The following is a 15,908-nucleotide window of genomic DNA, read 5'->3' as shown; positions in this document are numbered from 1 at the left end:
TAATTAAGGAATATCCATCATTTTCACCAACTAATTCAACTACAACTCTATTTTCTAGTCATTTGGATTGCTTTTGCTAAGGACACATGTAAGCTCAAATTCTTACATTAATAAATTTTATCTAATAATTACTCCTAAATTAATAGTGAAGAAGGGGAGGATGACCATTATATTGTGACATGTGGAGGTGAGACAACAATGAATAGTAACTGCCTCTTGAAGGCAAACAAACAATAGTGATAATTGATAATAAATGATGATCACAAAACAAACAATTATGCAAAAGCTCAAAATTATCTTGATAGAATAAGAGGGAATATGTCTATCATATAAAGTTTTAAAATACAAGTGACATTATGACACATACATATTCACCAAAATAAGACAATTCAACATGGTGCTGATGGTTGCAGGTGTATGATCGACAGGAGATAGACACAATAGATTTCGATTTGTAGAGAAGAATGTAGGGCATCATCAATTGTTGGAGGGAGATTTTGTGAACGAATTGGCAAAAATGTTTAGAAGCCAAGCAATTGTATAGCTTGCTAAACCTTTTTTCGTGAACCCTAGGTTTCTAGTATAACGCTTACTAAAATGAATGAAGCTAGGATTTACTCGAAAAAATTGCAATAGTTTATAGAGTACTCTGTATTTTGTTTGGTTTGCCAAGAAGAGTAGCTACTTATTGCCATTGTTTACTGAATGGTAAATCATGGGTCAATTGCAAGTATTGCACAAACTAATATAGAATATTAAAACACTGCAGGCCTTATCTTAGGAAAGTTGGAAGCTAAACTATTAGGGTGCTTAAACCTATTTTCTTGTCAAAAAAAAATACTGAGGCAATTATTTTACAGTAAAGTATAATAATATATTTTTTGTTTGTGTGCGATGGTGTATTCCTATAAAATATAATTGCATGTATTGTAATAGATTTATGAATAATTTTTTTTGATAAATTCCCTATTTTTTTATGCATGCAAGATGGCACACACATCATTTAAGAAGCAAGAAGTTATGCCTTTGATGCTTAACACTCTACATATTGGGAAAGGGGAAACACCATCTCTAACTAAGAGTTACAATGAGCGTATTCACTCATGCTTGACATGGTAGACAATCTACGTGGTGTGGGAGTTATAGAAGGGAGTAACAAAAGAATGATATATCGCAATGAATCAAGACTATCCATCTCCAAAATGAAGTGGGTGTTGATATCTTACGTAAGTGATGCTGCACTTTTCCTTGTGTGCAGACAATATGATGCAAAACCCCTCTTGTGTACTTCAAATCCGACATATACAAAATGAAATGTTTGCTTTTTATTTTTTAATTTTTATATCTCGACAATGTCGTAATTTCGACAATAAACTTAAGAGTCATCAAAATTTTGGCCTAAACCTTATGTTTTGTCAAAATTTTGATGTCAAACAAACTTAAGTTTGATCAAAATTTTGACCTTTTCGGGGTCATATTAAAAAGAAAAAGTGAATTTGACAAGCCAAATTGGCTTGTCGTCGAAATTTTTGGTCGAAAATGGAGGCCTAGTGTAATAGTGATTTATGATACTTTCTTTGAGAGAAACCATCTCTTCAGTCATACCAATGATAGTATGAGGGAGGGTAAGAATATTAGATAAAAAATAAAGAAAATAAAATTACAAAAGAGAAACACACAAGAGAAAAATATAACTAGTTGGAGACAATCACATCAAGACCAAACCATCTATAGTAAAAAGAAGCAAAAAAGAATAGTGCAAACCCCCAAAATGTTCACTTCGGGGATCACACCAGTGAGTAAACATATATGCAAGGAAAACCAAGTTATAGACCAAATTTCCTTGATAAAATTCCTCAAAATTAGATGCTGAAAATACAAATACTTTCTATTTTTCGCAAGTCTCGTCCCTATTTTTGGTAAGGCGTGGACTCTAGTTGCATCTATTGCAACCCATGTTAAATAGGTGCTTATTAGCAAGATAAACACAACGGAAAATAATTACTAAATATTATTTTAGAAATAAATGAGGTAAGATAAAATAATTTCCATTATAGATGCATAATGACCACAAACTGACTAGTGTAGGGACAAAAAAAATTGGTATGGAGATGGAGTTAATCTAAAAAAGACAAAATTGTATTAAGAAAAATATATTAACTTTGCATATTGATTTTAAGTTCACTTCGAAATATAATATGAACTTATAAAAATAAGCTTCAGCTAACTAAATTAATTAATTAATTTTTTTTCAAAAATTAACTAGTACTTATATAATATATTAATAATATAAACTAGTTATTGAGGTACCTTGCAGTCTACAACTTCAACTAGTTTGTTTGGCTTCAAGAATAAAAATATGAGAATAAGAATACGTATTTTGGGATTGTTATTCTAGAATGGAAAATAATAATATGTATATTTTTTCGTTTGGTTCAGTCAAAATTTGATGGGGAATTCACAGACCTAAAAATTTATATTTTCTAAAATAAATAAAACTGCAATTCCACCTATTTAGTGGAATTGCAAATGCTCATTTTTAGGTCAAAATTATAATATCACCATTCCGATTTGATACACCCAAATGAAAAATTTGAAATTCTAATAATTTACATATGCCTATTCCACTCATATTCCTACTGCCAAACAGACCTAAATGACTCTTCTAACTTCTTAGAATTACTCCCTGGCCAAGTCCCTCTACAACTAAACGTATAAGAGGGATAAACCAAGAATATTCACCAACTTTATTATAACTATCATAAAGTTTCTTTATCTCGTGCTTTCAAATTTCTCTGACTTAATATCAAATTGTTTATATTCTTAAGCGGTGCCGACGAGAAATTTGAAGACTAAAATGTATTCGTACCTCGATGACAGTTAATAATATTCTTCTTCTTCAATCTATGATTTTATTTTATTTTCAACTTTTAATACCTTATCTTCTTTTTGATCTATCCTTTCTGACACCTCTTAAATATTGTCAGACTATACACATTCAATACCAACCACTGCCACATACTTAAAACACTGCTTTTGCTACTGTGCTCTTTTTCCTATTTCTTCAGACTTATGGGTTAATCTAGGGACAGGCCAATATTTAGACAAAATGTATTAAAGACAAAACAAAGTGATCCAGTGATTTTTTTCTAATTTTTTTTGTTGTTTTCGATTACAAACTGTACAAATCATGAAGATCAAATGATGAAATTTTGAAAAAAAAGTCCATAATATTTTTGATTTTTAGAAAATTGATCAAATGTAATCCGTTAAACTATCTATTTACATTGCGGCATAAAGAATTGTATTTACATCAGCCAAACTAGTCTTGAACTCATGAAAATATGAAATGCACTCCATAGATAATATAGGAAATACCCAAACAAATTCAAAAAGTGAGCTTTTATTGATCTTGATAAAAGCATCAGATGCCAAAAAGAAACATAACACCCATTTTATAATGTGAAGGGGTTGTAGAAGCAGGAATCATAAGCGTGCTGAAATCCTCCCACCTGCTCTCAAGATTTGCCGCTCAATCTGCAATTAAACCAAAGCCCATTTTTAGATATTCACTGCAAAATAACAACATTAAATGTGGCTTTTGACTACTATTTTGGATTTTGTTAAGAGTTTATGAGAAGTCTTTATAGAGTTAAAAGTGATAATTGCCTCAAGCAGGTCTTCGAGCTTGTCCTTGAAAAGATAATACTCCTGCTTCACTTGTTGCAGACACTGCAAACACCTGCTTTGTTTAAAGCAAACAGTCAACATATCTTACACTGGATAAATTTTATCAAATATCTGATATAAATCACTTGAGAAATATTTTCTGTTGAAACCATTTAGAAGGTCTGAAGAAGAAATGGTGTACCCAATTCTCTTTTTTTCTTGACAGAAGGCACGAAATATGATGCATACGTTCTTAACTCTCTGTGCCCCTATGCTGTTTATTTCAAACAATACAGTAAGTTTGGAAAAAAAGTTAATTTCGACTATTTAACACTTTTAGTTTAGAAAGCAAGTCTTAGTATGAAATGTTAAGCCGTCCCAACAAAAAATAGTAATAGAAGTGACCATTAGAAGAATCTTTAGTATGCGATGTTTAAGCCATCCCAAGAAAAGATAGTAATGAAAGTGACCATTAGAAGAATCCAGTAATATACTAGGCAAGTTTTAAAATAATTATATACATAACAATGATGGAGAGCAATTTGCATGCCTTGAGCTGCTGCCATTGAAACGATACAAATAAGCATCCAGTTTTCTGTAATCCACCGGTTCTTTGTTCCTGCATATAATACCACTAAATCATTTTATAAGCCATTATCTGTCTTTACTAAAAACCACAAACTATCCAAATATTTGATACTTGTGATAGCTTGACTATGTTATTATTTCAAAAAAAATGTTGAAGCATGTTTGAAAAACGAGTAAAAAGAACATACAATGTGGCCTCTAAGCTATGGAGCAATTTGGGTGAGTTATCAAAAAACAAAGTAAGCATTTCTTCAGCAAAATGAGGATTGCTCTCATCCTGCAGCTGCTTCAGCTGACAATATTGCTCATCCAAAAACCCCTACAACACAACACAACCCAATACAATTTTATTTTGTTTTTCTATCAAGTAGAAGACTATCACAAAGAGTATGCAAAATCTCACACAAGCCAAGAAAGTAGAGTAGAAAGATTGAACAACTGAAAAATATGTACTAGAAATAAAATTCATCCTCTCACACAAACTATGAGTATACAAATCTCACACAAGCCAAGAAAGTAAAGTAGAAAGATTGAACAACACAAAAATGTGTATTGGAAATAAAAATTTCAACCTCCTTGTAAAGAAAGTTGATAAGATCGCTGTACTGTTGATGTAACTTAACAGTAGCCATACTCAGTCTTTGCAAGTGAAAATTATGATGGTAATAATAGTAAGCCCCCTTTGAGGGTTTAAAAGCTCATGAGAAATGCTTTCTTCTTCACATACAATTTATAGAGTGTACTTCCTTCTTCCTCTTAGGGGATTACATTGTCTAGGTCTCATCAAATTTTATTGCTCACCCAAAAAAGTAAATATTTGATTCTATATACCAAAGATAGTCTCTATAATTCTGATGTGGGTGTTTGCATGCCAGATGGTTTTGTTTCTGTCAATGAGCAGGCGTTGGTTGATGCCCATATTTTCTATTATTAAGTTATTCTCACCAGACATTAATTTGAACTTGGTGTATTTCAGAAACGGATGAGAGTTATTTCACTGAATAGTGTTTAAGAGATTCTTGAGGGAAATGATTCATTTATTCCCATTACAAAGTATTCGTTTCAAATGATTAAGTTATTCTCCCTGCACATTTCTGTAAGCTTGTTGTGTTTTAGAAACGGATGAAACTTATTTCACTAAATAGTATTTAAGAAATTCTTGACAAAAGTGTATTAAAAAAAAAGGAGGATTGTGTAAATTCGAATCCAAGATGTATCAATGCACGCGCCGTATAGCAGGAGACAGGACATGTTGTACAGAATATCACTTTTCTTACAGATAAAAAGGAGGATCTGATTCCATTTTTTGATTTTGTATGTAAACATGTCCCAGTGCAATTTATGGAAAACATGAGTATCTTGAGCAGACACAAGCCCTAGATTCACTATTGTGTAAAAATCAATAATGTAGTATACCACTTCCATATTTTTCTATTCAGTATTATGCACTTATCCTTATCTCACAATTGTGGCAAAAAATTTCTACTGGCGTACTATTCATTAACCATCTAAATTCACACATTCTATCAAACAGAATCTTGATAGCAAAAGCCAACAACGGAAAAGATGCCACTGTACTGCAACCAATAAGTCAAATTATATTGTACTGTATTGCATCGTCATCTACATGCAATTTGAAATGGAAATGTTATTTCTTTTCTGCTTTTTAACATAAATTCATCATATAATGATTCTCTATACATGCCATGACAAAATAATATGTCATACAAATGTTTGTTGAATCAATTCATGATGGCTACTAGGAGGTGAAAATTAGAATTTTAATAAGAATATTAAATTTTTGAAATCATTTTTATGCTCTTTAGAAGTGAATCAATGGGAAAACATATATAGCTTGACATAGATCGCAAAAATATGAAAATGGGTGCAAATAGGGAAGCAATAAGAATATGTAAGCTACTATTTTACATTGATTAGTGTAAAGGAGATTGAAAAGAAATAGATCATGAGCCAAGCCTCATACAAGAGTCGAGGACTTAGGTTATTGATGTGAAATTATCATTTTTTAATATGTCATTACATTGAAACAGTCCTTGAAACAGTCGATAGAAAACTATGTTACTATGAACACCATGTTATTAACTCCATGTGATATGTATCCATATGACAAAAATGTATGTATAATGTAATTAAATTTGCACAATACAGTAAGTATCCACATGGTATGCTAGAATAATTCGATAAATATTCAAAGCATTTTGTGTTGTAGGAGTAGACTAAATTGATTAAAACAGATTATGCTACTGGAACTAACATGGTTAAAGATGCTACAGGAAATGCAAAAATTATGAAAAAAATTAATGTTATGTTTTAAGTGTGTTTTAAATTTGTGGTGACATAAATGGGATAGCGATCCTATAAGCTTTCCAATTATAGCCACTTAGGACAAAGTTAATTTCATGTTAAGTTGAGTCATTTTTCTGTAAGTGTTTTTTGTGTGTGTGTGATAATTAAGCCAACTAAGAAATCAATAGTTATAGGAAACTTTTAATAGTTGGAAAAGTTGGCGGCAGATTCTGATGCCCAATTCCTCATGATTCAAAAAAATGGTTTTTTTTTCTTACTTTTGGGCTGACATTTCATCTTCCCAATAGGTGAGAAGAAGTATTGAAAATATGAAGAGGATCAGATACAATAAAGAAGTTTTGATTTTTTCTGATTTTGTGAGTCTACGTTTTAGATGTGTGATTTTCCTTGTTTTCTTCCCTAAATCGATACTTTGAATTCTAAGATCATATTGATGACCTTGTTTTAGAACAACAACATATCAATATGTTTTGAATCTAGTATTAAGTTTAGTTTTTTGAAATTTTAATAGGAAACATGATTTTTTGAATAGTTGAATGTAAATTTTTTTTTTTTGAGGGCCACAACAACAAATGGGAGTCTTTTAGACTCACTATGGTTTACTTTCTGCGATCGTAGTGAACTCTGTGTGTGTGTGTATTTATCTCTTTTCATTTTTTGTGTTTCATTTATTTCTGTCTGTGGCTGCATGGAAGAAAGCTATTGAACATGGTGAATATCTTCATGTATTCACCAAAGTATTGGAATCGCATACCTGATATATGATATGGATAATGGTTGGTTTGAATAATAAACTTGCAGATTTGGAGAATGACAGAGGGATTCATGTTCAACGATTTGTTTATTATCGAATTCTAAAATCCACGCATGCCAAAAGGGTGGTGTAGATTCAAATAGGGGTAAATGATGTTTGGTAGTTAGTTTGTAGTTGGGTTGATGTTTAGTTTTCTTTATTCAAAGATGATCAAGTCACCTATGTATTTCAATTTAAATAAAGAAGTGGTCAGTTTGAGTCAAGTTGTGCTGGAAAAAATCTAATGTTGCTACAAGAGGTCAAAGAAGTTCATGTTGTATATCAGTCTATTAGTTGGTATTAAGAGAGTCACTTGGATAAAAATGTGAGGTAAGTTAATAATTGATCCTAAAGGTGTAAGAAATCCTTGACGCAGACTTAGTCAAGTGATTCATTTCCTCCTAAGTTTTCCAAGGTGAGGCCTTTCGCCAATTTGCCTATCTAACAGATCTTCACATGATTTAGGTGTACAATGTAATATAGGTCTCTTCATGACATGATAATATGATAGAACATGCTAGTGCACGTAGCATAATCAATCTCCACCTATATATATTATAATATATCTTTTTCAAGCACAACTAGTTTGAGTTCAAGGAAGGGGCTCCTTAAGGGCTTCCAATCAAGTTTAGAGCTTTAAATAGTCCTTAGCTAAAGTTAAATATTTTAGTTGTATTTATGCAAGCTGATGTGTAATACCCCATTAGGAAAGCTAATAGAAATAAACCCAAAACATGCTACTAAGTTTAGAGAATAATTTTTTGTCAAAAAGTTTACAAAAAAAATGTAAACCAATGTAGAAGCAATGTAACATAAGATAACACGTGCACATAAATAAAACTCAAACATAAATTACAATTCTCAAGGGTTTAATAATGTAGATTACTTACTAGTTGATTAATGACAAAACCAAATCATAAGTATAAAGCATCACATCCATAGATGAACATTAAACACATTGTCACCTAAGTTAATACATAACTACAACTGATGCCATAAAAAATACACAATGAAATAATATCCATTACACAATTCAAGGTATGCAATAATGACCAAGTGCAAAATATGATGCAATCTTTAAAAGTATCACAACTGGTACGCTACCACATGATACATAACAAGTCTCCAATAATGATAAACAAGGAAAAATAATTGCTAGAAGGTTAATCCAACACACAAACATGAACATAAAATCTCAATGATATCATGATAAGGAGATAACAATAGACCTCACTCAAATATCAATAAAAAAATCAATTACATAAAAAAACCTGAGGATGGGATTCAGAAAAACTCTCTATCTCAAGATGTACTACACATATTACAAAGATGATACATACAAACCCAGAGGCAAATGCAAAACCTATGGAGGAGACTTAGGCTAAATGTTACATGAGTGTCATCACATGTTATCTTCTTGAGTTACCTTGGAATAGTCCCTTGGGGACCTCAAAACCCCATTGATCTACCCTAGATTGGTAACACTAGACCCTGTATCCTCAAGTATTGAGTCACCTTGGATTGCCACTTTGGGTCCTGGGCCCTCTATAAGATCCACACAAAACTATAATAACCTCTAATAAATATGAGGTATTCTAATATGCATACCTACTCTTAGGTATCATCCCACTCCTATCCCTAGACTATACAAGCACTCAAGTCATGGTTGAGACATCATAAATAATCTTGTCTTTAATGTTATCCCCAATTTTATTTATTATCACTTATTAATTTTATTTATGATAATTTACCTTAGATCTAGCCTCTTTGGCCCGAGACCCCTATTGTAAGCCACTCCCTTAAGATGCACCTAAGTAACCTCCTCTAAGATCACATATCAAAATAAGATCTCATAAATCATGAAAGAATGATAGTCAAGTTGAGTTCCATAAAGGAACTCATACTGGCCTCAAACCAAAATCTCATAAATACATGTTTGTTCTCAAACTATAACATCATAAAACACACTATCTCAAAGAGTTCACAAAATAATGAGCTTAATCTTGATCTAGTTGGATAATATAATTGTGACCAAGTCAACATTACAAACTACTAAAGATATATATGTCACAAAGACAACACTAACCCCTAAGCCTCTGGTGTACAACTCCTAGAGCTAACATAATTTAAATTTGAATAACCAACATCAATCAATGCAATGAAACATGCCAAATAGTCAAATAGTAACACAAATCTTAGTTGTATAAGAACTATCAAGTTGTTTATTTAAGTCAAATTCAAACAAAATCACTCATATAAAACTCCACACATATACCTATTTGATAAAATATCCCATACAAATCAAAACACCAAGTATTTATATATAAAATAATGATATTTTTACTATTCCAAATATAAATAACATTTATGTTTAGAAAATTTATTGAATAGTTTAAAAATTAATCTATTAATAAATCTTAATCTCAAATATTTATTAAACCAAAGTCTTAATTTTTTTCTTAATTAATATCTATAGAATATATTAAAAAATGTAAATACTTTTTTAATTAATTAATAATATTAAATCAAATTCAATACTTACTAAATATAAACTAAAGTTAGGCAAGAGCCTACAACACAACGGTTTATTGTGAGCCTCACATCTTAAAGGTCTTCTATCTTGAGTTTGAGCCTATTCGAACTTAACACATAATAATAATTAATTTCAATAAATAATAATAATGATAAAAAAAAAAATTAGAAAATTAAAATCTAGGCTTTAGCTGATTACAACACACATAATTTATTATGTAATATCAAATAATTATAATTAATTACAATTGTATATTTATTAAGTTGTAGCCACACTTGCATGAATAAATAGATAATATCATTTCCAACTAATAATTTAACTACACTTAATTAGGTAAACAAAAATATCAGTTTAAAACTCACTTATAAGAAAATTAAAAAATAAAATTTAATTATTTAATTTTAAAAATAAATAAATAAATTTTTATTTTAATTATTTTGAAATATTAAATAATAATTTATCTATTTTATAATTTCATAAATTAATATTTATTAATATTTTTTTTCCCATAAGACTCATTTTGATACAAACATGTATAATCTCAATCTATATTCAAAAGCCCTATTTTATTTTAAATATATGTATGTGTATGTGTATGTATATTTATATGTGTATGTGTAAATGCATGTGTATATGTATATGTATTAGAAATGATTTCTTTTAGTCTACTTCAAAAGGATATAGTGCCAACTAAAGATCTATGATCTAACAACTATTAACATGGATGAGAATGCCCCCCTACACAATAAAACCCATAAAATTTCAAATTCAAAACATCAGATACTAGAAATGACAAAAAATTTAACTCAAACACCTTCAACAATTTTGTAAGCATGATGGCTTTCTAATATCGTGGTCTTAATTGAAGTTTTGGATGTAGATTAGTGATGGTAATCTCTGTGATAGTTTTTGGCTGGGCTTTGGGTCTTATATGAGTTTTGGGCTCTTTGTAATTACTATATTCTCGATCTAGGAATCTCTAGGACAAGATTCATTAGTGTTGATAGATACTCTCTCTTGATGTTGTATTTCTTCTTCTGCATCCGTTTTTTGTATCAGGCAATGACCAGAGTTTTTACTTTGGTTCTTTTCTCCGGGAGCTTTTTTGAACTAGTTATTATTAATATAAATATAATGTTTCTCCAAAAAAATAAAAATAAAATTTGTAAGCAGGATATAAACAATCAAGTAGATAGGTAGTCAATAAAATACTTATCCACAAGTTCATGACAAATGATGGCTTAAGTTGGGATTTGGATATGTATGTTATCTCCCCTCTCTTACCATTGAGATATTGCGATAGGGCATGCTCATCCTACCACTTGGAAGTCCACGCCAAGTACCTACAAACCTACATAAAAAATGAGAATGTATATATAAATAGACAATAGCAAAAATCAATACATTATGTAGCTCTCACTAAGAAAGTAACTATGACTTTGTTCCTCAACCATTAAAATAACCAATGTGCACATGAAAAGTGGTCCAAAAGATTCTATCACCAATATTGAAAAGTGAACTATGAGGGTGGCATTGGACCCACTTGTCCTAGAATTAGACTTCTTGAAGCTAACAAGAAAATAAAGTTACAAGGTTTGCATGGAGATACTAGAATGGTTCTCTTATGAATGTAATACATAATTTAATTAAAAATTTAGGTCCTCGATCCAATTGAGCTTCTACAATAAAGAATCCTAAATTGATGCATAATGTATTTCAATAAAAATAAAAATAGTATGAATCACTTCCAAACTTAAATGTCAATCCTATCCTTTTGCATCTAATTACCACACTTGCACGATATAGTATGAAACACTACATTATAATTCAATCCATACCATACAAGTCTAATACCATACCATTACACAAGGGATGCAAGAAGAAAGAAAATTACTTACTTACAATAAAACACTCACATAAACAATTATCAATTTCATGAGAAAAGATGTAACTAGAGATCCCAGTGTTGTAACATAGGCTCTATCAATAGATTAAGCCTCAATAGATATTTCATTTATGAAAACTAATGGGAAAAGAAACCTCCCAAAAAAGCTACGAGAAAATTAATAAAAAGACATATGATTAAAATAATAGTTTAGAATATAGAGAGTTATATGTTTAAGATTTTATTTCTAGTTTAAGTATCTAGATAATTAGTGAGATTAAATTAATCCCAATGATCCTAGTGTAGAAGCTTCGACTCTGATACCAAGTGTAATGACTTACCAGGGAGTGCAAGAGAAATTAACCTAAAACATGCTACTAAGTTTACAAAATATTATTTTCTTTAAATGTGAACAAACAACATTGTAAAGTAATGCAGAAAAAATGTAACATAAGATAACACATGCACATGAATAAAAGTCAACATAGATTACAATGCTAAAAGTTCCATAATGTAGAGTTACTCAATAGTTAATTAATGATAAATATAAATCATAACTATAAAGTCTCACATATCCATATATGAACATCAAACACATTATGTCACCTAAGTGAATATATAACTACAATAAACATCGTGAAACATACACAATGAAATAACTTCTACTGCGCATGGTATGTGATAAAGACCAAGTGCAACCTATACTACAATCTCCAAAAGTCATTTACACTAGTACAATGCTACCACATGATACAATGTACAATATATGAAGGATAAGAAAAAGTCTCCAATAATAAAGAACAAGAAATCACAATTGCTACAAGGATCATCTAGCACATAAACATGAATGCCAAATCTCAATGGTAAAGAATCCCTACCACATGATCATGTGGAACCAAAGGTTCACTCTTCTGAGGAAATAACAAAAGACTTTACTCAAATATTAAATCATAAAGCCAATCACATAAATAAAACTAAGGATGAGATCTTGCAAATATTTATATCTTAAGATTTACTAAACCTACTGCAAATGTGATGCACACAAACCCATAGGAAAATTTAAAAACTTGGAGGAGATTTAGGCTATATGAATTGAGAGTGTCATCACATGTCATCTTCTTATGTTACCCTAGATTGATCTATCTAGACCCAACTCGAAGAATTGAGTTACCCTAGATTTTTCATACTACTAGACCCTAAATCCTCAAATATTGAGTCATCCTAGACTAGCCACTTTGGCCTCAAAGCCTCAAGATGAGTCATGTGGAACTAAAATACCTTCTCATGAATACAACATATTCTAAATAAGGAGCTAGAATAATTTCTCATGAATATTAGGTACTCTAATCATACCTAGTCTACATTGTTGACCTATCTCTAATTCTTGTTGTTTATTAGTGTCAAACACTTAGTCATATATAAGACAGAGTTAGTCGATCATCACTGTGACCAAGCTACTCTATATAGGTTGGGTTATATAAAGAATTGTATCTAATTTTTTATATGTTGAGCTCTATAGGAGTCGAGCAAGTCTTTGGTCACCGAGTACCTCTATACAAGCTAAGCCTAGTGAATTCTGATAAGACAGTGCACACAGATGCTGATTTATACAAAATGAGCCGAGTACAGTTAAGGTCGAGCAATAGATTGAAGGACAATTGCAACTAAGCATCAAACATAGTATGTGTTGAGTAACATAGAGTGAACACAAATTTTTGGAATGAGACAAAATTTTAGGTAAAACATTTTGAGCCAACATGAACATTTAATTTAATGATCATAGAGTCTATCACAGAGGTTGTTACACATTTTGACATGGGTCATCCATCCCTTTGAGGAAACAACAACCAATCAGATGAAGAGGCAAAATGGGAAGCATCTAGAAGACTCCACATATGTCTTTAAATAGGTAGATCCAAACCTTATTTTGAGAGAGTAGAGTGAGTTATTGCAAAAGAGATTGTGAGGTGTACGAAGGAGACAAAATATTGAGTAAAGGAATTAAGCTTTTGATGTTGCATACAAAAAGTTGTGAAGAACAAAGTTTAGCAACCTAATGAAGCAGTGAAAGGACTGAGCAAAGCTATATCAGATTGGAGATTAGATCAAAGATTGGAAGAAGATCCATAATCAACAATTGTAAGTGCAGACTGAAGGATTAGATACTAAGTCAGTTTTAATAGATTGAATTAGGGAAAATCTCTTAACTAAGTAGTTTTAACAGACCCTTGTAAATCTCCTAATAGAGTCCTTACTTCATTGTAAGTATAAAATCCTTTAATCAAGGTAAGACCTAATAGTCTTAAACACTTTTAGAAGAGAAAACCCCTCACTGGGCAGATCATTAGAAGAAATCCAAATTGTAACCCTAATAGGTTAACTTTGTTACTGCAGTAGTCAAGATTTGTGGGTGTTATCCCTACCCTAGTTTTACCTTCACCTTGGAGGGTTTCTGTGTAACCAAATCTTTGTGTTATGTGTTTACATTTCATGGATGTGATTGATAGTTAGATATACTTATTACAATATTTGATATTTCAAGTTTTATTTATTTATTTATTTATTTTTAATTTTTAAATAAAAGATTTGGATCCTGCAAATTGTACTTTGGAGGACATGTTAGTGTAAATGCTCTGAATAAAAGCATGCGACATTAAATTTTTCATATGAAACCAACTTTAAAATAGGGTAACTCGGCATCTGATAAGCATAACTCAGCATTAGAGACACTAAAAAAAAACTCGGCATCTGAATTAAAGACTCAATTTCTTGGAACTCAGTAACGCGGCACTAATTACTTTCATGCCTACTCGACACCTGAAAGGATCCTGTATACTCGGCACTATTGAAGGACTCGACGCCTGAAGCCTGAAGAACTTGGCATAGCTAAAGAACTCTGCAACAGTTATTAGATTGCCAACTTGGCACTTGAAAGGATCCTGTATACTCGGCACTACTAAAGAAATCGGCACCTGAAGCCTGGAGAACTCAGCACAACTAAAGAACTTGGCACTAATTATCAAATTGCCAACTCGACACTTGAAAGAATCCTAAATACTCGGCATTACTAAAGAACTTGGCACCTGAAGCCTAAAGAACTCGGCACAGCTAAAGAATTCGGCACCAGTTATCAGAATGCCAACTTAGCACCTGAAAGGATCCTGTAAACTCAACACTACTGAAGAACTTGGCACCTGAAGCCTGAAGAGCTCAAAACAACAAAAGAACTCGACACTAGTTATCAAAATGCCAACTCAACACCTAAAAGGAACCTGTATACATGGCACTACTGAAGAACTTGACACCTAAAGCCTGAACTCGGCACAACTAAAGAATTTGACTAAACTTGACTCACAATGAAAAATATTAAGGAGCTCAGCTCTTGAAGGATGATGCAAATCTCGACACATGAGACAAAAATACTCAGCATCTTAAGATAACTTGCTAATCTCAAACATTACTACTATCAGTTGCTACCATGTCATCATGAATAAGATTTTTAAAACCTTATGTTGCTCAATAAAAGGTAGAGAATGAAAAGTAGAGACATTAACCCCATCACATCCCAAATTTGATAAAATATCTACAACTTTATTTACTTCACGATAAGTATGCAAAAGGCAAACTTCCAACATTCATCAAGGAGTCTCCAAATTTGATTGAGAACATACTTTAGTTTCCAGGAAATAATGTGTCTATGAATACAAGCATCAATGATAATTGAAGAATCAACTTCAATATGTAACCTATTAAGACAACCTTGTTTAGCTAATAAAAGCCTAGCCAACAAAGCATGAGCCTCAACAATATTGTTTGTGTCAATAGGTAGAGGAGATACTCTAATTACTACAACCTTACCAAAAGAATCTCGAATATAAACCCCAACACCCGAAGGACCAGGATTTCCTCTAGAAGCACCATCAAAATTCAACTTCCAAAAACTAGAAGATGGAGGTCTCCAACTGATCTTCCTAAATAAGGTCTGAGCTGGTGAAGTACTAATTTTCCACCCATTAGGAATAAATAATAATTTCCATTCCTGGACAAGTTGTGAATCCCAATGAGTCACAATCGGATTAAATTTAATCCTTTTCAAGCTGGAATTAGTCACT

The 15,908-nt window shown here is 31.4% G+C and overlaps 1 protein-coding gene across 1 annotated transcript; it reads right to left on the bottom strand.

The window, feature by feature from the left end:
- Positions 1-3,486: 3,486 nt before the first annotated feature.
- Positions 3,487-4,941, bottom strand: LOC149551984 (histidine-containing phosphotransfer protein 1-like). Its single transcript, XM_089790158.1, has 6 exons — positions 4,830-4,941; positions 4,446-4,576; positions 4,220-4,288; positions 3,872-3,943; positions 3,670-3,742; positions 3,487-3,537 (listed from the first exon to the last, which is right to left on the bottom strand). Exons 1-6 carry the CDS (start codon positions 4,887-4,889, stop codon positions 3,487-3,489), a joined length of 456 nt encoding a protein of 151 aa, XP_089646284.1. The 5' UTR covers positions 4,890-4,941.
- Between the last annotated feature and the right edge of the window lie 10,967 nt (positions 4,942-15,908).

The sequence above is a fragment of the Cupressus sempervirens genome, chromosome 6 (genome assembly GCF_028749045.1).
Source record: "Cupressus sempervirens isolate cs-2001-9-10 chromosome 6, ASM2874904v1, whole genome shotgun sequence".
In the NCBI taxonomy this organism is placed as follows: domain Eukaryota; kingdom Viridiplantae; phylum Streptophyta; class Pinopsida; order Cupressales; family Cupressaceae; genus Cupressus; species Cupressus sempervirens.
This window is presented reverse-complemented; position numbering and strand designations above follow the sequence as displayed.

Excerpts from the sequence above, each read along its gene's own strand:
- LOC149551984 (XM_089790158.1), bottom strand. The coding sequence starts at position 4,889 with ATGGCTACTGTTAAGTTACATCAACAGTACAGCGATCTTATCAACTTT. Across the intron at positions 4,289-4,445 it reads CATAGCTTAGAGGCCACATT|GAACAAAGAACCGGTGGATT; the intron begins GTATGTTCTTTT and ends TATTATATGCAG. Across the intron at positions 3,944-4,219 it reads TTCAATGGCAGCAGCTCAAG|CATAGGGGCACAGAGAGTTA; the intron begins GCATGCAAATTG and ends TGAAATAAACAG.